We start from the raw sequence: 22,291 nt of genomic DNA, 5'->3' as shown, positions 1-22,291 counted from the left end.
TGGTGAGATTTATCAAGAACAGATTTGGCCCCGGCCAACTTCAAAATTCAGGTCGTTTGGTTATCCAACCCACGCTGGTCGGCAGGGACACTCACAATCCAAGGGTCGTCAAATCGAATCCCGGGGAGAATGAGAGCGTGAGTGTAAAAAAATGGTTTGGATTGCCTGATCGTTTTAAGCCTTCGGACTGCAAGTTCCACACTTGCAATCTTTTAATAAAGACCGCCAAGGCCATGTTGTAAAGCGATCCATTTGATTTTTTTTCTCTATGCTTTGAGCTTGAGCAGGGATGCTACCAACTCATAGATGGGATCTTCATTTCAATGGAACCTCTCGACTTGCTCTGAGAGAGATGAGCAATCTGCCAAAACAAGTAAACGACTATCGTAGGAAGAGCTCTTCTCTTTTGCAACGTTGCCTAATTTGCTATCTAGTTACCTGCGATGCTCGTGTGGTACGTGCTGTCTTGCTTTGTCGCATTAGCTAGGATGAGCGTAAAAGAGACAAACAGACAGTGACAGATCATGTCTATGCGTGTGTCTGATGGTTATTTTGGTTCATCATTGTTGACTGTTATGTGCTCTTTCATCTTGTGTTAGAAAGCGATGGAGAAATTTATACCAACGCAGGATGCCGATCACAAATTGATGCGTTTGTAAGTGATGATTCGCATCCTTGAGCTTGAGTCTACTGTGAGGGTAGAGCGTTTATTATGCATATTTGAGCTTGAGTCCCTCGAAAGGGTAGAGCTTGCATTATGGATACTTGTAGCTTGAGTCTCCTGTGAGAGTAGAGCGTTATTATTGCATCGTGTGCCTGAGTCCCCTGAGAGGGTAGAGCTTGCATTATGGATACTTTGAGCTTGAGTCCCCTGTGAGGGTAGAGCGTTTATTATGCATATGTGTGCTTGAGTCCCCCGAGAGGGTAGAGCTTGCATTATGGATACTTTGAGCTTGAGTCCCCTGTGAGGGTAGAGCGTTTATTATGCATATGTGTGCTTGAGTCCCCCGAGAGGGTAGAGCTTGCATTATGGATACTTTGAGCTTGAGTCCCCTGTGAGGGTAGAGCGTTTATTATGCATATGTGTGCTTGAGTCCCCCGAGAGGGTAGAGCTTGCATTATGGATACTTTGAGCTTGAGTCCCCTGTGAGGGTAGAGTGTTTATTATGCATATGTGTGCTTGAGTCCCCCGAGAGGGTAGAGCTTGGATTATGGATACTTATTGCTTGAGTCCCCTGTGAGGGTAGAGCGTTTATTATGCATATGTGTGCTTGAGTCCCCCGAGAGGGTAGAGCTTGGATTATGGATACTTGTAGCTTGAGTCCCCCGAGAGGGTAGAGCTTGCATTATGGATACTTTGAGCTTGAGTCCCCTGTGAGGGTAGAGCGTTTATTATGCATATGTGTGCTTGAGTCCCCCGAGAGGGTAGAGCTTGGATTATGGATACTTTGAGCTTGAGTCACCTGTGAGGGTAGAGCGTTTATTATGCATATGTGTGCTTGAGTCCCCCGAGAGGGTAGAGCTTGGATTATGGATACTTGTAGCTTGAGTCCCCTGTGAGGGTAGAGCGTTTATTATGCATATGTGTGCTTGAGTCCCCCGAGAGGGTAGAGCTTGGATTATGGATACTTGTAGCTTGAGTTCCCTGTGAGGGTAGAGCGTTTACTATTGCATTCGTGTGCCTGAGTCCCCCGAGAGGGTAGAGCTTGGATTATGGATACTTCGAGCTTGAATCCCCAGTGAAATAGAGCGTTTATTACAGCCCGGGAGTATGTTGACAGCTCCCATACAAACTGAGTGTACCTCTTTTTGTGGGCCCAGTGGGCCTAAGATGGCGGCCTTCGATATTATCTAGCCAAACTTTTGAAAATGGCGTATAGTTCAAATAAATCTAGTTTTTGCCTTGTTTCGGTTTAAAACGACAAAATAAGCAGTCTGAAATCATTTTCTTAAAAAAACTTGTTTAGAGATACGCCATGTTCAAATATTAGTCCAGAACAGTTGAAGTGAGCGTGCCGCGAAAGCCGTCACGAAAAAAAAACCGGCTGGTTTATTATCATATTTTTGTTTGAGTCTCTTCAGAGGGTAAAGCGTGGATTATGGATACTTTGAGATTAAACCCTGTAGAAGGATAGAGGAAGAATTATGTATACATTGAGCTTGATGCTCCAGCAATAATTGAGCGTAATTTATGGGTAAATTTTGAGCTCATAATTCGAATTCAGGGAAGATGCTACAAAACTGGGATTTATCGATTGTTGGACAAATTGGTTAAGGATTTCAGATATTGAATCTTTTTGAGGTGATGTTTTAAAAAACGTTAGGCTCGTAACCTACACGACTTAAATTTGAGTATATGATTGGATTTCAAGGAAGATGTAAAACACAAATAATAAAGAAACAAACCTATTGTTGGACAAATTGGTTAAAGATTTCAGATATTTTTAATCTTTTTGGAGTAATGATTATAAAACGATATGCTCGTAACCTACACGACTTAAATTTGAGCTCATAATTGGATTTCAGGGAAGATGCAAAAAAAAAATATCGTTTGTTTTTGAAGTTGGTGAAGAATTTTAGACATTCAATCTTTTTGAGGTGATGATTTCAGAAACGATAGGCTCGTAACCTACAAGACTTAAATTTGAGCTCATGATTGGATTTCAGGGAAGATGCAAAAACAAAAATATCGTTTGTTTTTGATGTTGGTGAAGAATTTTAGACTTTCAATCTTTTTGAGGTGACGATTTGAGAAACGATAGGCTCGTAACCTACACGACTTAAATTTGAGCTCATGATTGGATTTCAGGGAAGATGAAAAAACAAAAATATCGTTTGTTTTTGAAGTTGGTAAAGAATTTTAGACTTTCAATCTTTTGAGGTGATGATTTGAGAAACGATAGGCTCGTAACCTACAAGACTTAAATTTGAGCTCATGATTGAATTTCAGGGAAGATGCAAAAAAAATATCGTTTGTTTTTGAAAGTTGGTGAAGAATTTTAGACTTTCAATCTTTTTGAGGTGATGATTTGAGAAACGATAGGCTCGTAACCTACACGACTTAAATTTGAGCTCATGATTGAATTTCAGGGAAGATGCAAAAAAAAAAAATCGTTTGTTTTTGAAGTTGGTAAAGAATTTTAGACTTTCAATCTTTTTGAGGTGACGATTTGAGAAACGATAGGCTCGTAACCTACACGACTTAAATTTGAGCTCATGATTGGATTTCAGGGAAGATGAAAAAACAAAAATATCGTTTGTTTTTGAAGTTGGTAAAGAATTTTAGACTTTCAATCTTTTGAGGTGACGATTTGAGAAACGATAGGCTCGTAACCTACAAGACTTAAATTTGAGCTCATGATTGAATTTCAGGGAAGATGCAAAAAAAAAAATATCGTTTGTTTTTGGAAGTTGGTGAAGAATTTTAGACATTCAATCTTTTTGAGGTGATGATTTGAGAAACGATAGGCTCGTAACCTACACGACTTAAATTGGAGCTCATGATTGGATTTCAGGGAAGATGCAAAAAAAATATCGTTTGTTTTTGAAAGTTGGTGAAGAATTTTAGACTTTCAATCTTTTGAGGTGATGATTTGAGAAACGATAGGCTCGTAACCTACAAGACTTAAATTTGAGCTCATGATTGAATTTCAGGGAAGATGCAAAAAAAAATATCGTTTGTTTTTGGAAGTTGGTGAAGAATTTTAGACATTCAATCTTTTTGAGGTGATGATTTGAGAAACGATAGGCTCGTAACCTACATGACTTAAATTGGAGCTCATGATTGGATTTCAGGGAAGATGCAAAACAAAAATATCGTTTGTTTTTGAAGTTGGTAAAGAATTTTAGACTTTCAATCTTTTGAGGTGACGATTTGAGAAACGATAGGCTCGTAACCTACAAGACTTAAATTTGAGCTCATGATTGGATTTCAGGGAAGATGCAAAAAAAAAATATATCGTTTGTTTTTGAAAGACTTAGACTTTCAATCTTTTTGAGGTGATGATTTGAGAAACGATAGGCTCGTAACCTACACGACTTAAATTAGAGCTCATGATTGGATTTCAGGGAAGATGCAAAAAAAAAAAAATCGTTTGTTTTTGAAGTTGGTAAAGAATTTTAGACTTTCAATCTTTTTGAGGTGACGATTTGAGAAACGATAGGCTCGTAACCTACACGACTTAAATTTGAGCTCATGATTGGATTTCAGGGAAGATGAAAAAACAAAAATATCGTTTGTTTTTGAAGTTGGTAAAGAATTTTAGACTTTCAATCTTTTGAGGTGACGATTTGAGAAACGATAGGCTCGTAACCTACAAGACTTAAATTTGAGCTCATGATTGAATTTCAGGGAAGATGCAAAAAAAAAAATATCGTTTGTTTTTGGAAGTTGGTGAAGAATTTTAGACATTCAATCTTTTTGAGGTGATGATTTGAGAAACGATAGGCTCGTAACCTACACGACTTAAATTGGAGCTCATGATTGGATTTCAGGGAAGATGCAAAAAAAAAAAAAAAATATCGTTTGTTTTTGAAAGTTGGTGAAGAATTTTAGACTTTCAATCTTTTGAGGTGATGATTTGAGAAACGATAGGCTCGTAACCTACAAGACTTAAATTTGAGCTCATGATTGAATTTCAGGGAAGATGCAAAAAAAAAAAATATCGTTTGTTTTTGGAAGTTGGTGAAGAATTTTAGACATTCAATCTTTTTGAGGTGATGATTTGAGAAACGATAGGCTCGTAACCTACACGACTTAAATTGGAGCTCATGATTGGATTTCAGGGAAGATGCAAAAAAATATCGTTTGTTTTTGAAGTTGGTGAAGAATTTTAGACTTTCAATCTTTTTGAGGTGATGATTTGAGAAACGATAGGCCCGTAACCTACACGACTTAAATTTGAGCTCATGATTGGATTTCAGGGAAGATGCAAAAAAAAAATATATCGTTTGTTTTTGAAAGACTTAGACTTTCAATCTTTTTGAGGTGATGATTTGAGAAACGATAGGCTCGTAACCTACACGACTTAAATTGGAGCTCATGATTGGATTTCAGGGAAGATGCAAAAAAAAAAAATATCGTTTGTTTTTGAAAGTTGGTGAAGAATTTTAGACTTTCAATCTTTTGAGGTGATGATTTGAGAAACGATAGGCTCGTAACCTACACGACTTAAATTTGAGCTCATGATTGGATTTCAGGGAAGATGAAAAAACAAAAATATCGTTTGTTTTTGAAGTTGGTAAAGAATTTTAGACTTTCAATCTTTTGAGGTGACGATTTGAGAAACGATAGGCTCGTAACCTACAAGACTTAAATTTGAGCTCATGATTGAATTTCAGGGAAGATGCAAAAAAATAAATATCGTTTGTTTTTGGAAGTTGGTGAAGAATTTTAGACATTCAATCTTTTTGAGGTGATGATTTGAGAAACGATAGGCCCGTAACCTATACGACTTAAATTTGAGCTCATGATTGGATTTCAGGGAAGATGCAAAAAAAAATATATCGTTTGTTTTTGAAAGACTTAGACTTTCAATCTTTTTGAGGTGAAGATTTGGGAAACGATAGGCTCGTAGCCTACAAGACTTAAAATTTGAGCTTATGATTGGATTTCAAGGAAAATGTAAACAAAAAAAAAGGATAATAATAGTGATATCGATTAATGGACTAATTGGTAAAGTATTTTTGTTTCTCAAACCCATTTTCTGGGAAGATTGTAGGTTATAATTTCTTGTGTATTATTCAATTAATTTATAACACGAGCGCTTTGGAGTATTTCGTTTTTTATTTTTTTATTTGCAGGAAACCATATGGACGTTAGGGTTTTGACTTGCATGAACCTCGATCAAGGATACCGGAGAAGGATCTGCCAATACTGAATCTTGGGATGAGCAGTGTTTCCAGAATACCAACGAACACCATGCTGAGCATTAGGTTGCAGTTGAATTTGTGATTATTATTAATTAATAAGATATGAATCCAAAATAAAATCAGTAGTGAAAAAAGACACAAAGACAAAAATAAGAGTAGGGAAGAACGAGGATGTAGTGAATGAGTGTGGTAGAGAAGAGTGAGAGAGAGAGAGAGTTAGCGAAATAAGAGAGATCAGGTCAGCCGAGAGAGAAGTTGAAGATGTATGTGTGAGCAAACAAGAAATAAATCAGTCGTGTGTTTTGCTTTGGCCAGAAAAGACGCGTTTGTGTTTCTTATCCGAAACGGAAGATTTTCCGAAAATTTGGAGTGAATACCGCTCAAGTCACGACACCATCCTCTGGTGAAAACGATTTGTCTGCATTTCCGCTGATGACGGCGACGACGACGGTGTGCACCGACTCTGATCCGATCTGAACCGGCAGTAGTTTTGTGTGACGTGTGCCAGGATGGCTGTTTTGTCGAGCTTTGGTTCAACCCCCTCTCCTCCCCGCTCCCCGTGTCCATCCTCCTCAGAACATAAGAGGCAATCTAATTAACAGCCGGCAGATCCGAAAATTCTCATGTGATTAAGCGGTGCACAAAGTGGATTAGCACGTTTTCTGTTTGTGTATCGCTATAATCGGTACAACACGGGATGAGCCGACTGGGTGCCACCCTAACCTGTCCTCATCAGTCAGTGGTTTCGAATCTGGCCGGAAAACTGCAGCGAACCGCGTTTCATTATGCGAAAATGTTGCAGATTGGGTCAAAAGAGCCGTTCGTTGGAAATTCCAGGATCACAGCTCAGAGTGTGTGGGGCGGCCAATTATCCTGGGTGCACGCGCGCGGGCGCGCCTGTTCACATGTCAAACTGATTGACGGAGCCGGTTTTTTTGGACAGAATATGGGGGTCGGTGCCAGTTTAGTGTTTAATTTTCGCTGAAGTGGAACTTTCTGGTTTGATGATACGGTCAATTACGCTTGTAACGTCGATACAGTTTCGGGTAATTTAAAGTAGTTGAACTTTTTAGACATATAAATGTCATTTTCTGTGCAAAGCAACGTACCTTGGAGTTGGCGCTAGTGACGACAAAATAAATTAAAACTTTCAGGAATTTGGGTCCGTTCGCTCTGCTTTGAAAAGCTTTTAATTTCTATCAAAAATAACTCCTGCTTTGATATTTTGTTCAGAACATGAAATGAATTTTTAACTTTATTTCTTAGCATCATCTATTCTGCAACATTTGATTATCTCCACCCAACGTTAAACAATTGTTTGATGTTACACGGAGAAAAAAGAGTTCCCAAAATCGTAAACATAATCATTGAAAAATATTAGCAAAGGTCAAATACTTCTGATTTTTTTCTATCTAAACCATGATTTAAAAAAAAAAACATTAATCATAGATGATCAGCTTCATAATATATCGATGTGATATTATTGGTAGCTTGTTGTTAATTTGAAATAAAAAAAAATAAACCTTCATTGAACTGATACTATTTTTTCTACAAGGTATTCGTTTTCGGCTTATATTTAATTTTTGTGATGTTGGTGGGTTATAGTTTTTGTGATGTTGGTGGGTTAATTTTTGTGATGTTGGTGGGTTGTGATGTTGGTGGGTTAGGCTCAAAAAATGAGGGGACATTAGGGTGACAATAAAAAATCGACATCTGAGATACCCTCTGACTCGATTCCTAATGCAAAAATAAGTATCTGTGCCAATTTTGAGCCAAATCGGTTAAGGCTAAGGGGTCGCTTTTCATCGTTGAAGTTTACATGGGGAAAATCACGAAAATGTATGGGGAAAAACATCGTTTCAGTAATTTTCTGCTAGGTGGCGCAGGTCTCGCCCAAAACTGTCCAAGTGTGAGATTCTTGTAGGAAATTTAATTACCTACAACTTTGTAGAAAAGTGCAAGACGATCCGAGTTGATCGCCTTAATCGATTTGGCTCAAAATTGGCACAGTTACTTGTTTTTGCCTGAAGAATTGATCCAGGGGGTATCTCTTGCGATTTTCCGAAATTTTCAATTTTTCTTGTCACCCTAGGGGACATGCTCTTACAAAAAAAAAAAAAAAAAAAAAATACGGAAATTTAAGAGCAATCAGTCGAAATCAATTTCAAATACAACCCATGCGTTTAATATCATTTTTAGCATGTTTGGTTTTTTCTTGCTAAAAATTTTGTTTTCGTCAAATTTTACATTTTTTCAAAACTGATGATTGCAAAACATCTGAACTAGTGGATACTGTATTTTAAAACACCTTTTTCATTCAAATGTAGAAAATATGGCCTGTTTTTCCATTTTTTATGTTTTTTTAAACTTTCTCTCCCCTCGCCTTGAATCGTCAGAGTCTAAAGTTTTGAGTCCAGACCCAGAGCCGAAAGACAACAACTTTGAAAAATATTTTTTACATTTTTTGTTTAAAATTCGATCGCAAACGTGAGAGATCAAAACATACATAATAAAAACTAAAGTGTACCAAACACTTTATTCAGCGATTTCTCGTTAAACAGGAAGTATCCAAATCAAAAGTGCTCCGATTTGGCACAAACTTGGCATGGGAGTGCCTTGGCCAAAATAAAAATGCGATAATTTGTTTTTTTTTTTTATTGGAGCACCCTAATTTACTTACTTTACTTTATCGACCCAAAGCTGAACTTAACGAAGATTTTCAGGATTCTTCATCACTTAGAATTTCAATCTTTTGATTTGTTATGTAAAACATTACAAAGAATCAGGGAAAAATTTGTTCAGATATGAGCCCTTTGGCCCCGAGACCTTCAAAAATTCAGCTTGTTTTTTCGGACCAAAGCCTTCTTTTGAATTATGACGCTATTAAGTCGGTTGAGCCGTTCCGGGCATATGTTTTTTTTTTTTGAAAAATTTGGGTTTAGCGAAAATCGACAAAAAACGTAATTTTTTGAACCACCCTATTTCGGATAGGAGCACTCGAACCGCCATACAAAAAATTCGGATCTTATTATTTTGGCCAAGGAATTCCCATTTCTTTCCCTACTTGTGTGGATCAACCGGGCCGCGCACTTGACTAACAATCCAGAACCGGCACTTCTGGTACAAAAAAATCTTGACTGCATCCCGTGCCGTACTTTAACTGTAGTAATTTTAGATAAAAGAACACTCTATTTCTTGGTAATGGTGGCATTACGTTCATTTTTTTGACCTTCATTAACTAAGCTATTTATTTTCCCAACAGACTCTTCCGATGACGGTGGTGGGACATCACCACAAAAGAAGCGCAAGAATGGCCGAGCTCAAAACATCCAGGAGGAGACCGACGTGAGCAGTGAACTGGCCGCCCAGCTGGACCTGTCCTGCATGGCTCAGGGTCTGATTCATGCACCCGAGATAGACAACGGCTACGTTGTCAAGTACAACAGGTACGCACGCACGTGAATGCTGACTTGAGAAATTGTTTGTTGACAATTGTTTGCTTTCTTTTCCCCCCCTTGGGCCAACAGACGAAGAAAGGACGACCAGGTGTTCCTGGTGGCGTTCTACGAGTGTGACGACTACTACGAGCTGCAGCCGGCGGAAACGGATCGATTGTTTTGCAGCGGCAAGAAGTGGGTGGGGACGAGACCCACCTGTGTGTCAACCCGGCCCGCGGGAGAGGAGGACGAGGAAGACGAGGAGGAAGAAGAGGAGGGTGAGTCAGTAAACTGAAAATTGATCAATTATGGTTTGTTTCGGAAGAAGTTGTTTTTCTTCAGAAAATCGCCCAGGGAATTATGGCTCCAATAGCCTAACTAAACAACTTTTTTAAAAGCATGCACCACTTCTTTATACCAACTTTTGCCTGAGTGAGTAATGTATGTAGTTTTGTTTGGTTTTACTTTATTCTGTTTGCAAAGAAGCTTAGCCACTCTATTGCATAGCATTTTGTGGAAGCTACTTTTCACTTTTTGATCGATAGAGTTTGTTCCAGAGGCTCTCTACACAGACTGGTGGTGGTGGTGAAGGTCCTACGTAGATGGATGGCAGCAAGGCTCTTGTGTGGATTGCAACAAAATTAATCGGGACGGTAGGATTTACATTGCAGCAGCCGAGGCAGGTGTACTCTGAGAAATAGGTACCATTTACCATGGGTAGGGTTTCCAGATTTTGGCTTATTTTAGCAAGAGTTCAAATGAATCAGTCTCTGGCCACCCTAAATGCTTCAACCCAAAGTGGTTATTCTAAAAGCAGGGAGCAGAGGGTGGGGTGATTTTCCGGAAACACGTGTTGAGCATTCCGATGTTCGAAAAGTTGAGTCGGTGTGAACCAGGCTAGAAAGAAGAATGATTACATTTCCATGAAGTGCTTCGTATACATACCCTCACACGTGACCACTTCTTGTGCCAACAAAGGTCACTTGTTGGAGAGCAAAACGAGAAGCTGGGAAAACTTTCAAGTGGGCTTGGTTATGGGGCCTGAACCACACCGGAACTGTGAGCACACAGGATTGACGGGGTGGTGACTTGCAGGCGAGCACCTGATGAAGGGTTGTGGATTGTTTTTGTTACTTAATCCGAGAGTTGTCTTGAACAATGACTAAAGCTGGTGGTTTGAAGCGTTCACAAACAAGGATGGATAAACTGAAGTTGTATTTTTTGATCTGGTAAAGTCAGAGGCGTTGAAAATTTATCGGCTGTACTTAATTTAACCTCAAGTCGAGGTCCACCACTTATCAGCGTCCCAGCATTAATCAAACAACTTAATTTAGCCCGCCCATCGCGAGAAAGAGAAGACAGTGAGAGAGGGATCATTCCGTCCATATCATAATGAGATGAGCCGGGGTGAAGTAAGGAAAAAAAAAGTTTCAATTTCTTCCCGCAGCTCCAAATCCCATTTGGGCCTAATGAAGTACCCTGGGAGGCAGCGGCGGCGGTGGTGGAGGTCCGCTCTGTGGCCACAGCACCAATTTTGACACATCTGCGTTTCAGTTTACAACCAGCCAGCCAGTGTGGTGCGTATCATGAAAAACTTGAGTCATCAAAAGGCGAACGGCGGGCGTGGAGCTTTTGCGGCAGATAAAAATCTAATTTCACATAATGGGAAACAATCTGAGAAGTGTTGGAAAAGGTGATTCCTAATGAGCCTATGATAACGGAATACTTTGAGGATTTGTTGCTTAAAAATTTTGTTTTCCCCCTGCGCTGATGGAATGTGCGTGTGTTGGCGATTTGTCTAATGATGATTTGGAGATTTATATCAGACAGCTATTGATTCCCAAAATAAACAAAACGTACGGATGGTTGTCGTGAATATTAATGAGCGGGCCTTTTAAGGAGCCACACTGCGATCGGCAGCTCTGACCCGTGAGGAGAGGAGCCCGCCGATGGGTGATATCTGATTTCGACAGTTGCTACTGCTTTTTTCTCCTTTGATGTTTTAAATTTGAGTTATTTTGGGACTTGAAATGAATTTGAAAACAATCGATTAATAACTATTTTTTGTTTGTCTGTGGTTTTATCTTAACCACGATACCTGAATGTGACAAAAATGCACGTTTCTTAAATGTTTTTTTTAGATTTCAAAACAATTTAAAAATATTTAATGATACCAAACAAGTTTCAATGAGTTCAGTTTCCATTTAACCCAAAAAATGTTGGCACATTTTAAAATCACGGTATGTTCTAGAGGGTTGGAAAAAGCACGTGCAAAAAAAATGTGCGAGAAAATGTCTTAGAATAAGGGTCAAAAGATCAAAAGATGAATGTAAAAATTTGTAAAAATACATGACAAAAAAGAAAAATGATGAAAAAAAAGTAACAATTCTAAACAGAAAAAAATAATGTCAATTTGGAAGCTTTAATTTTGGAAGGTTGAATATTACCTCTTTTATGATGTAATTTTACCTCAATTTAGACTGAAAAAGTGACATTACACCAGAAAAGTGGTAAAATTACACATTTCCAGAGGTAAAATTACACCTTTTTTTTTGTCATAAAAGATGTACCCCTTCCCAGATGTAATATTACCATGATTTTTTTTTCTGTGTAGAACCATTGATAGGGTTGCTTGGGTGAGACTAAGAAAACATCAATTATCTTGTTTTTAAACCAGAATATCTCAGCAACTAAGGGTCGTATCAACAAAGTTCAAAAAAGCAAAATATAGAGAATTTTTCTCAGCTTTTCAAAAATATTTTTTCCAAAAGTGTGCAAATAAGTGCACCAATTTTCAAAAATGAAAAAATGCAAATATTTTCAAGTAATTTTTGATTGCAAATTTGATTTTATATCGAAAAATGAAATTGAAAAATTTTTGCGACCAATATTTCGATTTTCTTAAAAATCAGTATTGTTTCAAAACATTCAAAACCCGTTCAATGATTTTTTGCACAGCCTAGACATTTCTGAAAAGTTGGCATTGATGTCCTCTTAAACATATAAAAAATAGTGTTATTTTGCAAATCTAGTTTTGGTGACAAAAAGTTAAATGAAAATCACAAAAAAATGTTTTAACGTTAATCATTTTTTTTTTTTTCAGTGCAGTCTTTATCCATACCTACAACAACTTTGCAGAAAACACCAAATCGGTTAAAAAAATCCTTCAAAAGATACAGATTTTTGAATTTTCATATATCATTTTTGTATGGACAGCTGCCAAATTTGTATGGAAAATTATATGGACAAACTAATGATGTAAAATGGCTTCTTTGGGCATTCCGAAGGCACCAAAAAAGTTTCAGTAGGATTAAAAAATACAAACAAAATTGAATAACCGAAATCTGAGAGAACTGCTAATAAGTGAAAATAACTCAATCAACTGAATACAACTTTAAATGAAATTTCTTTTGTTGAAAATAATGTTTAATCACGCACCAGTTTTAAAATATTTTAAATATATGTGCAATATAAATTTATTCGCACTTAAAAACATGTTTTTCTAACTAAAATTTGTCAAAATTAAGCTTTTTTGAAAATGTATGGTTGCGAAACAATTGTATCGCTAAATAAAAACTAAGTACAAACTGAATTAAATTTATTTTGTTTAAGCAACAGTATTGGATTAAGTTTTTTCTGCTCTCGATTCTTAGTGAATTTCTTATAACATCTCGTTTCTGCAACAATTTCAAAGTTCCACGCCACTAAAAGAAAAGCAAATAATGGAATCTACCGCAATCCGATACTTTCAAAGGCTCAGCATTTTACGAACACAATAAATTGGATTAAGCGACACTAATCTCAAGCCGACATCACGAAGTAGACGACGCCGGTGCCGCTTTGCAAAGCCGATGATCTCCGGTCCCGGTCGAGTGCGGATATTAGCTGCTCAATCAATCGCTCCTCTCCAAATAGGCAGCAACTCTCGATCAATTTGGTTTGTTTTGATCAGTGACAAAGTTTCATTCCTTTCGGGTGGTTTCTCGCCACTTTGCATCGCGATAATCTCGCGTAAAGAGACTGTAATTTAAAAATAGATCAGTGTCTTAGATCTTCACGACCTTTTGCTAGCTTTTTTTGGTTTACTCTTTCATGGTTGTAAAGATGCCCCTTTTTGGAACAGCGGGAGTGTTGTAGGCTTCTCTGTCCACAACAAGTTACGAATAGTAGATTTAAATTTGAACAGCAATGCGACAACATCGTATTTAAGAGACGAAATAATAAATAAATAAGTTTATACTAATATTTTAGTAAATTGTTATGGATTCACAATGGAATCCCTTTAAGGAATGTGAAAATTTCGACAATTCGTTTCTTTGCTCGGCGCACAAACCGCGTCAAAATAAAGCGCAAAACCACACACAATCGTTCAAAAAGCGCCGCCACGCAATGGTTCCCGAAATCGAAATCGATCCGAGATTAAATTTGATAGATACCACCAAATCACGCCGCAGCCGCCGCCGCCGCATCATGACTCTATGTTGAGCCAAAGTCTTTCCGCCATCGGCAGCAGCAGCAGCAGCTTTATGAGGGCACCCCCCTCTGAGGTGCCATTGGAAGCGCGGAACGTGATGATCGGTACCAGAGCGTACGACGTACCAGAGGCCCTTTCGGAACAGGACGACCTCCGCCTCGGTTGGGGTCCGAAAGTGGCCTACATTCAAAGTGGTCGGTGAATTTGCACTTTATCAAGATTTCACAGCCCAGTGGTCACATTTTGTTCCACACTGATCGACGATGAATGGGATGCACTGTGGGAAATGTTGTGTTAAAGTTTGCTTTTGAAATTTCTAGGAAAATGGGTAGTTTATTCTGACCGTGCTATTCATAGACAAGATAGAGAGCTTTCCGTGGAAAATTGCGTGCTTGGATTTAATAATCGAATTTGCACAGGCCGCAGCCTCGGGAGGTTTGAGGATATGAGTTATGTTTAGATTCAATTTCTGCGTGCACTTATCGTTCGCCGAACAATGATATCTTGAATTATTATGGCATTGTGAATGCGTGTGTTGACTTTTCAAAGCATAACGTATCCACATATTGTCATGAGTTTACTCGAGAAATGTCTTATGATATTTAATTCAAAACACAAAGTAAAGTTACGATTTGTGGCAAGTGATTCTTATCGGCCCAAGAAAGTGAATAATTTTTCCCAAAACTTTCCCGCAAAAAACTCCACCTCAAGATGGTAATTGAAAACCACAGTCTGTTAATGTTTATTGCCACCAAATTCCATACTCTGCCAGAACTTCTTCCCATCACCACCAGCGAAAAGCCGCCAAACACTGTTGAGACCTGGCGTACAAAAGTCGGAACCAGTCACCGAATGACTAAGAAAGTTTCGAGGGGAGGCCACGAGAGCTTAAACGATTTGATCTGAATCTTGATATTAATTAATTTATTTCGCAGCTTGATATCGCGCTCCTGGCGAACAGTCGCCACCCAACAGCAAAACCAACCAACTAGTCAACTTGGGGTGGCTTTGGCTCTGTGTTTATTTTTTTTTTTTCGTTTGGAGGAGGGCAAACTTTTTAAGCTCTGCGGTCGCGCTTCTGCTGTACGCGTTGCACAGTGGGTTGATTTTAGAAGTATTTCAGGTTTTATGTTTTCATTCATTACAATTTGTGACCTGTTTTTGTGATGCCTCACTTAAGAACTTTAGTATCGAAAGTTTAAACTTTTCATCACTCATCGTAACAGCGTTTTGGAAACTTGTACAGAATTGTACAAACTGTGTTTTGTAGCAAAGTTCGATTTTTTCAGCACCCGTTGTATAATTCCAACTCTGCAAGACTTGTCGGATTCATTCAAGATTTGTTTTGAAATAGATATATTTCGCACTCGTCCACGAAATAAATTCCACCGTGTCTTTTGTTGGTCCTCGTGCTCAAAAAGACACACCCTCCTCTGACAGATGAGGAAAAACCGGGCGGTTTGCGGGATGATGCTTCTCCCCCCGTGGTGGCGCGGAGGTTGATGAAACAAGACGGGAATAATTTGTTTAAGTGGTTTTTGATAACGCGTAACTTGCTCGCTGGAACGAACCAACTACTACTGTTTCGCTTGATGGGTGGTTCCTCGGCTGCTCTGTATATCATTGCGATGTGCTTTTTCCCATCGCCCAGAAAGCTCACTTTTTACTTGACGGCTACCGCTCGTCGGCGCGCGGTTTGTTTGAGCTGTCAGCTCAAGTTTGCCCACCAGACACGAGCAGACTGTTTCTGAAGTGTTGACGGTTTTGTTGAGCGGTGATTAGGCGGTTAGCCGGTCGTGGGTCGTTTCATCCTGTTTTCTTCTTCGTGGACGGCTTCCGAACCGTTTTTAATCACATTCTATCGCCGATCTGGAATGTGTTAGATTGCACAGCCCTCTAAATAGAGTTGTGCAACGAGTTCATTTCACAAATACCTCTTGAAAGCTTCTGTGATGGAAATCGTTAATTAATTACCTTCCATATGTTTCCCGTTCACTTTTTCTACTACAGATTACGATGAAGAGGAAGAAGAAGAACAAGAGGAACCTGCCGAAAAACGAGACCAGGACCAAGAGTTGCCGTCGTCGGTGGTGGTTCCATCGACAACACCTGATGCTCCTGTAAGTCACAGTCCGGTGGCAGCTGCTGCTACAACCACAGAAGAGCCCAGCGAGCCCGAGCGTCCTTCAATATCGGAGGAAGAAACAGGCAACCAGGAAGTGCATCCTAGCGGAGCGGAACTTGATTCGAGCCCCAAAAGTGTTGATGAAGCCACCGAAAAGCCCGACCAGACGGTGAGTGAAGTGAGGAAAGAAACCAATGAAGATGAAGAAATCGATGGAGAACCGGAGGGGGACGGCGATGGGGAAGATGATGATGAAGATGAAAGTGAACAGACGGTACAGATGACCAGCAGTACTAGTACAACGACGACGACCAGCACTACGACGGAGGAGCCTAGAGAAGAGCCCAGTTGTGGGGACAACCGGGGTGGGTGTGACCACGAGTGTCGTGTAATCTTCAACGAAAACGATGTGCAGCCACAAATTCAATGCTTGTGCTATCATGGATTCCAGCTCGACTCAAAGGATGGTCGAACTTGTCACGGTAAGTTTTGCTTACGATGCAAATTGAACGGCTTTTTGGTTTGTTCAGGAGCTGAAGCAGATTTAAATGCATCGATGTTTGTGTGCTCTCCATTATCGTCTAGATAGATTTCCCAGGAAGAGAGTACAGATCCATTGATATGCTTTATGTTTATGATATTGAATTTTAAATAGATTTAAAAACTGTTGAAATATGTGGATAAATTCAATGAGTTGCTTAGCACAGATTTATTTAAACACAAACTTTTTATTCAATTTTTAAAAAGACTAATCACAACTTATAAAACCCAAAGCATAGCATTAAAGGTCTGTACCACGCTGTAGGGGGTGCCACAATGGTTAATTCAATATTCTTAAACAAATTTGACTTTTGCCCGGCACTAATAAATATCTGAGAAATTTCTAAATTTCTACACTGAGCTCCAAGGCTATGCCCTGGGGAATTTTGGAGAGAAGTTTTTTTTGTTTACTTGTGGCAAACATATCACAACTTTTAAAATCTATTTACAGAAATTGTAAACATTTCGTCTCTGAAACGAGTTAAGTTTTATCAAAAGAGCGCCCAATTTTTTTTCTAAATTTGAATATCTCGAGAAACGGGACTTCCGGGATATTTTTTAAGTGGTAATTAAATCCGTTTTGCAGTACAATCATTAAGTTTAAAAGCTTGAAACTATAGAATTCATAGATTTCCATTAATTGATTGTGATTTCCAATAAAGTGTCCACCCCAAGTAACATTTTAGGCTTTATCAAAGCTGTCACAACCGCTATAAAACCTATCAGCCAAACCCAGCATTAAAACCACATAGTCGTAACAAAATCCCAAGAACCACGATAATCCCCACTCAAAACCCAATAGGACCTCCGCAAAAGGTTGTTACGGTCTATTTATAAAACCCACATAGGAGCTCAAGGCTTTACAACTGAATCCTAACAACCTCCTTAAATCCTTAATAAAACCTTTGTTAAAACCATGTTTGGAGTTAGGGAAAAATGACATTTCGTTCGTCTTCATGCGTCTTATTGCAAACAGATTTTATTCTGGTAAAAAATAAGTCTTGTTCTTGCCAAATGAAATAATGGATGATGATATGATAGATATTGGAGGTAATTAAAATAATTTCAAAGCTTATTCCTCGCAATTGGTGGCTCAAATTCAGCTGCGGTTGAAATTTTATCGATAAATGTGGGGGAGATAGAGCCAAAAAATCAACTCGCTTCATCAAAAATATTTCTTCTTCAATTACAGTTTTTAATGACATTTTTTTATTCGCTTATTTTTTCGCAAAAAATGTTTAAATCATTTTTCAACTTCTATGGCTATATGCTAACCAGGTAAGAAATTTATCATAATTGTGTGTTTTCATCAAATTTCAATCAAATTTATGCTTTTTTCATTTTTTTCTGCCAAGATGGCGGTCAATCATATTCAATCAGACCACGCGTTTAGCGCCATATTTAAGCATTGCTATTTGGCTGCGTTAAATGCTATTTTAGGAACTTGCACTTTACTGAATGCTGCACTAATGGCACTTGACAGCTGGTTTTTAAGCCTTTATTAAAACTTTCATAAAACCTTATTGAAAGCCAGTCGGCTTTTATTTTCACCAGGTTTTATGTCCGAGGCATAAAACCTTGTTAGAACCTATTGATTAGCTCTTGCTTATTGGTTGCGGTGAAAGCCCAAATCAAGATCAAGATGCAAGCAATCAAGTAATCAAGATGCTACCATAAAACCTCAATAAACCAAATGAACAACAAATGAATAGACTGCAAAAACTACAAAACAAAGTGATGAGATTGATTCTCAAATGCAACAGAAGGACACCTAGGCGAGTTATGCTGGAAACACTGCAGTGGCTATCAGTGAGACAAAGAGTAACGTTTTTGACATTAATGTTGGTGCACAAAATTGCAAAAGGCCAAGCTCCAGAGTATTTGAATGAAAGGATAAAAAGGGGACGAGACATCCCTAGTAACATTTATAAACTTACAGGTTTTATCATGGTTCTGAAAACCCTCATACGGCCTAAATAGGCTTTTATGGCCTACTTAAAACCTAAAATGTTACTAGGGATACATTCACATAGAACTCGGTTTGCAGATGAAATAAGAACTGCTTCGTTCTTACTTGCATCTTCACAGAACTCTTTATATTATAAGGGCATAAAATTATACAACAATTTGCCAAGTGAAGTAAAAAATGAGGACAATTTTAATGTGTTTAAACGGCATTGTTTGTGTTTCGTTAAGAATAATGTTAATTTGTGAAGTCCACGTGTGTTAAATCCCTAGAGGGTTGCTGTGAAGGAGGCACGTTATGGCAGTCGGCATTCGTATAACGGTACACGTCTCTTTGGGTACACGAAAACAAACGTCTCTGGGCCTCATATGACAAATTTATCAAAAGCAACGCGACTCTGGGCGCGGTAAAACCCTTGAATGGACTCATATGTGTGTGAGATGGGTCGGGGGGAAATAATCTCAATACCCAGATGGTCCCTGTTCAATGCAATGTTAAAGAAATAAAGGTTTTTTGATGGACGCGCATGGTTTAAAACAAGAGAATAAATACATAAATAATGAATCAAAAACACAGTTAAATTACAAAAATATCTAACAAGATAAATAAACTTCATGTAATCCCATGGGCGGGGGTTAGTGGAGGGCCATCATCATTCAATAAATCTAGGTGGTGGCTAGTTGGTTTAAAAATGTTACTTGCGACGTGGCTTATGGATGGTCTTAATACAAATATTAAAATATTTTCAAATCATGTGCACAAATAATTGTATGGCTCTTTGTTTGATTTAATGAAAAAAAAATTCAGTGGTTCAAATATTCCAAATTTTCCGTTACGAGGGCGTTTTTGCAATTACAAAAAGTTGAAAATAAATTTGTTTGCGGCCTTTAGTTGTATTTTGACAGTTACATTGAGGTTATTTGCCTAAGATCGTATGCCCTTCTACCGGATTGAAGAACAAAATCGCTTATTTCTCATAATTCCCTGCATCAATCTCAATGAAACTGGTTGCAAAAGACGAGCAAAATTTTTTGCTTAATATAATGAGCATCAAGTTTTTGGCGCGCAAAAATTTGTAAACTTTTTGTTTAAAAAACATGTTTTGCAACACGACAAAATGAGTTTCCCCGTATATATCAATCAGTTGATAACAGATGTGTTAACGTATATTCAACATTTTTTATTGATTTTTGCCAGACTTTCTTGAGAAATAAGCCAAATTGCTATCTTTTTCTAAATTTAAAGTTTTCTCATAGAAAAATCAAATAAATATAGGAAAATTGTACACCAAATTGTTGGAAATATTTTTTCTCATCCAAATCCAGCATAAGATTTTTATAAAAATGTTGATAATGAAGGAAAAAACATAATTTTTCCAAAAAATCAAAGGTTTACGCTATTTTTTTTATTACCGGCATTTTGATTGAAAACAAAAAATTGAAATCATAAAAAATAGCCCATCGCTTCGAACCGAATTGCTCAATCCATCAGAATTTCAAAAAAAATCTATTTCCAATAGACTCAAGAATTGTTTTCAACTTCATTAAGAGGCAATAAATATCGCGTCTCCGGCAGTTGAAACCCTAATCTGCTGCTTTTTTTTTTTTTTATTTATATTTATTCAAATTTCTTTTCCATGTACATTCATTCAGTTAAAATATTATTGAGTGTCCAATCACAAACGATGACTTTTCACCTCAATTTTAAATACTAGCAACTTTCATTTATTCATGAAATATTGTAGCTTTCGCTACTCAGTGATTTCAAATGTAGGAGGTCCTACATGTACAAAAGGGAAAAGGGATACCTTAAAACTAACTTATAAACTATATAAAGAGCGGATCAATGCAGCGGAAGACTGCAATGATTTTTGTCGAAATGCATCAATTATCTTATTGGACATAACATCCAAAGTGTCAACTTCGGCTAATTGATGAAGTTCACTGGTGCTGAACAGGGAGGAAGTTTCAGAATCATTTTCAGAATTTTGTTCTGAATCCTCTGAAGTTTTTTCTTCCTGGTTAAGCAACAGCTTGTCCAGATCGGCACAGCATAAAGCATGGCAGGTCTGAAAATTTGTTTATAAATTAACAGTTTATTCTTGAGGCAAAGTCTAGAATTCCTGTTTATAAGTGGATACAAACATTTAATATATTTGTTACATTTAACCTGGATACTTTCAATGTGATCCTTGTAAGTAAGGTTTTTGTCAAAAGCAAGTCCAAGATATTTCACTTGATCCTCCCACTTTAAATGTACCTCATTCATCTTTATAATGTGATGACTTTTTGGTTTAAGAAAATCAGCCCTTGGTTTGTGAGGGAAAATAATAAGTTGAGTTTTTGCAGCATTTGGAGTAATTTTCCATTCTTTCAAATAAGAATTGAAAATATCCAAGCTTTTTAGTAATCTTCTTGTGATGACACGAAGGCTTCTGCCTTTGGCGGAGATGCTCGTGTCATCAGCAAAAAGTGATTTCTGACATCCTGGGGGCAAATCAGACAAGTCAGAAGTAAAAATATTGTATAAAATTGGACCCAAAATGCTTCCTTGAGGGACGCCAGCACGTACAGGTAGTTGATCAGATTTGCTATTCTGATAACATACCTGCAGAGTACGATCCGTCAAATAATTTTGAATAATTTTCACGATATAAATCGGAAAATTAAACCTTTTCAATTTCGCAATCAATCCTTTATGCCAAACACTGTCAAATGCTTTTTCTATATCAAGAAGAGCAGCGCCAGTAGAATAGCCCTCAGATTTGTTGCTTCGAATTAAATTTGAAACTCTCAACAACTGATGAGTAGTTGAATGCCCAAGGCGAAATCCAAACTGCTCATCAGCGAAAATTGAATTTTCATTAATGTGCGTCATCATTCTATTAAGAATTATTCTTTCGAATAATTTACTAATAGATGAAAGCAAACTAATGGGCCGATAGCTTGAGGCTTCAGCAGGATTTTTATCCGGTTTCAAAATCGGAATTACTTTGGCATTTTTCCAACTACTGGGAAAATATGCCAAATCAAAACAATTGTTGAAAATTTTGACCAAGCAACTTAAAGTTGCTTCTGGTAATTTTTTAATTAAAATGTAAAAAATGCCATCCTCACCAGGGGCTTTCATATTTTTAAATTTTTTGATAATAGATTTTATTTCATTCAGATCCGTATTAAAAACTTCATCTGATGAAAATTCTTGTTCAACAATATTCTGAAATTCTATTGAAATTTGATTTTCAATAGGACTCAAAACATTCAAGTTGAAATTATGAGCACTCTCAAACTGCTGAGCAAGTTTTTGAGCTTTTTCCCCATTAGTTAATAGAATATTATCACCATCTTTTAAAGAAGGGATGGGTTTTTGAGGTTTCTTAAGAACCTTTGAAAGTTTCCAAAAAGGTTTGGAATAAGGTTTAATTTGTTCGACATCTCTTGCGAACTTTTCATTTCGCAGGAGAGTGAATCTGTGGTCAATAACCTTTTGCAAATCTTTTTGAATTCGCTTCAGTGCAGGATCACGAGAACGTTGATACTGTCTTCGGCGAACATTTTTCAGACGAATCAGAAGCTGAAGATCGTCATCAATAATGGGAGAATCAAATTTGACTTGGACTTTAGGAATAGCAATATTCCTAGCATCCAAAATTGCATTAGTTAAAGATTCCAAGGCTGAATCAATATCAGCTTTGGTTTCTAAAACAAAATCATGATTTAAATTATTCTCAATATGATGCTGATACCTGTCCCAATTAGCTTTGTGGTAATTAAACACAGAACTATTGGGTCTGGTAACTGCTTCATGAGAAAGTGAAAAAGTTACTGGAAGATGATCAGAATCAAAATCAGCATGAGTCACTAAAGGACCACAATACT

At 37.7% G+C, this 22,291-nt stretch overlaps 1 protein-coding gene across 1 annotated transcript in view; it reads left to right on the top strand.

Annotated features, from left to right (window-relative positions):
• LOC120423028 (fibrillin-1-like) overlaps window positions 1-22,291 on the top strand; it is a 137,929-nt gene that overhangs the window by 54,321 nt on the left and 61,317 nt on the right. Inside the window, exons 3-5 of the mRNA XM_039586669.2 lie at window positions 9,134-9,317; window positions 9,399-9,586; window positions 15,793-16,389. Of these exons, the coding sequence (XP_039442603.2) occupies window positions 9,134-9,317; window positions 9,399-9,586; window positions 15,793-16,389 (969 nt within the window). The remainder of the gene's footprint in view (window positions 1-9,133; window positions 9,318-9,398; window positions 9,587-15,792; window positions 16,390-22,291) is intronic.

The sequence above is a fragment of the Culex pipiens genome, chromosome 3, assembly GCF_016801865.2.
Source record: "Culex pipiens pallens isolate TS chromosome 3, TS_CPP_V2, whole genome shotgun sequence".
Lineage (NCBI taxonomy): Eukaryota > Metazoa > Arthropoda > Insecta > Diptera > Culicidae > Culex > Culex pipiens.
The sequence above is the reverse complement of the archived record's forward strand: the minus strand, read 5'-3'. Positions and strand labels throughout refer to the sequence as shown.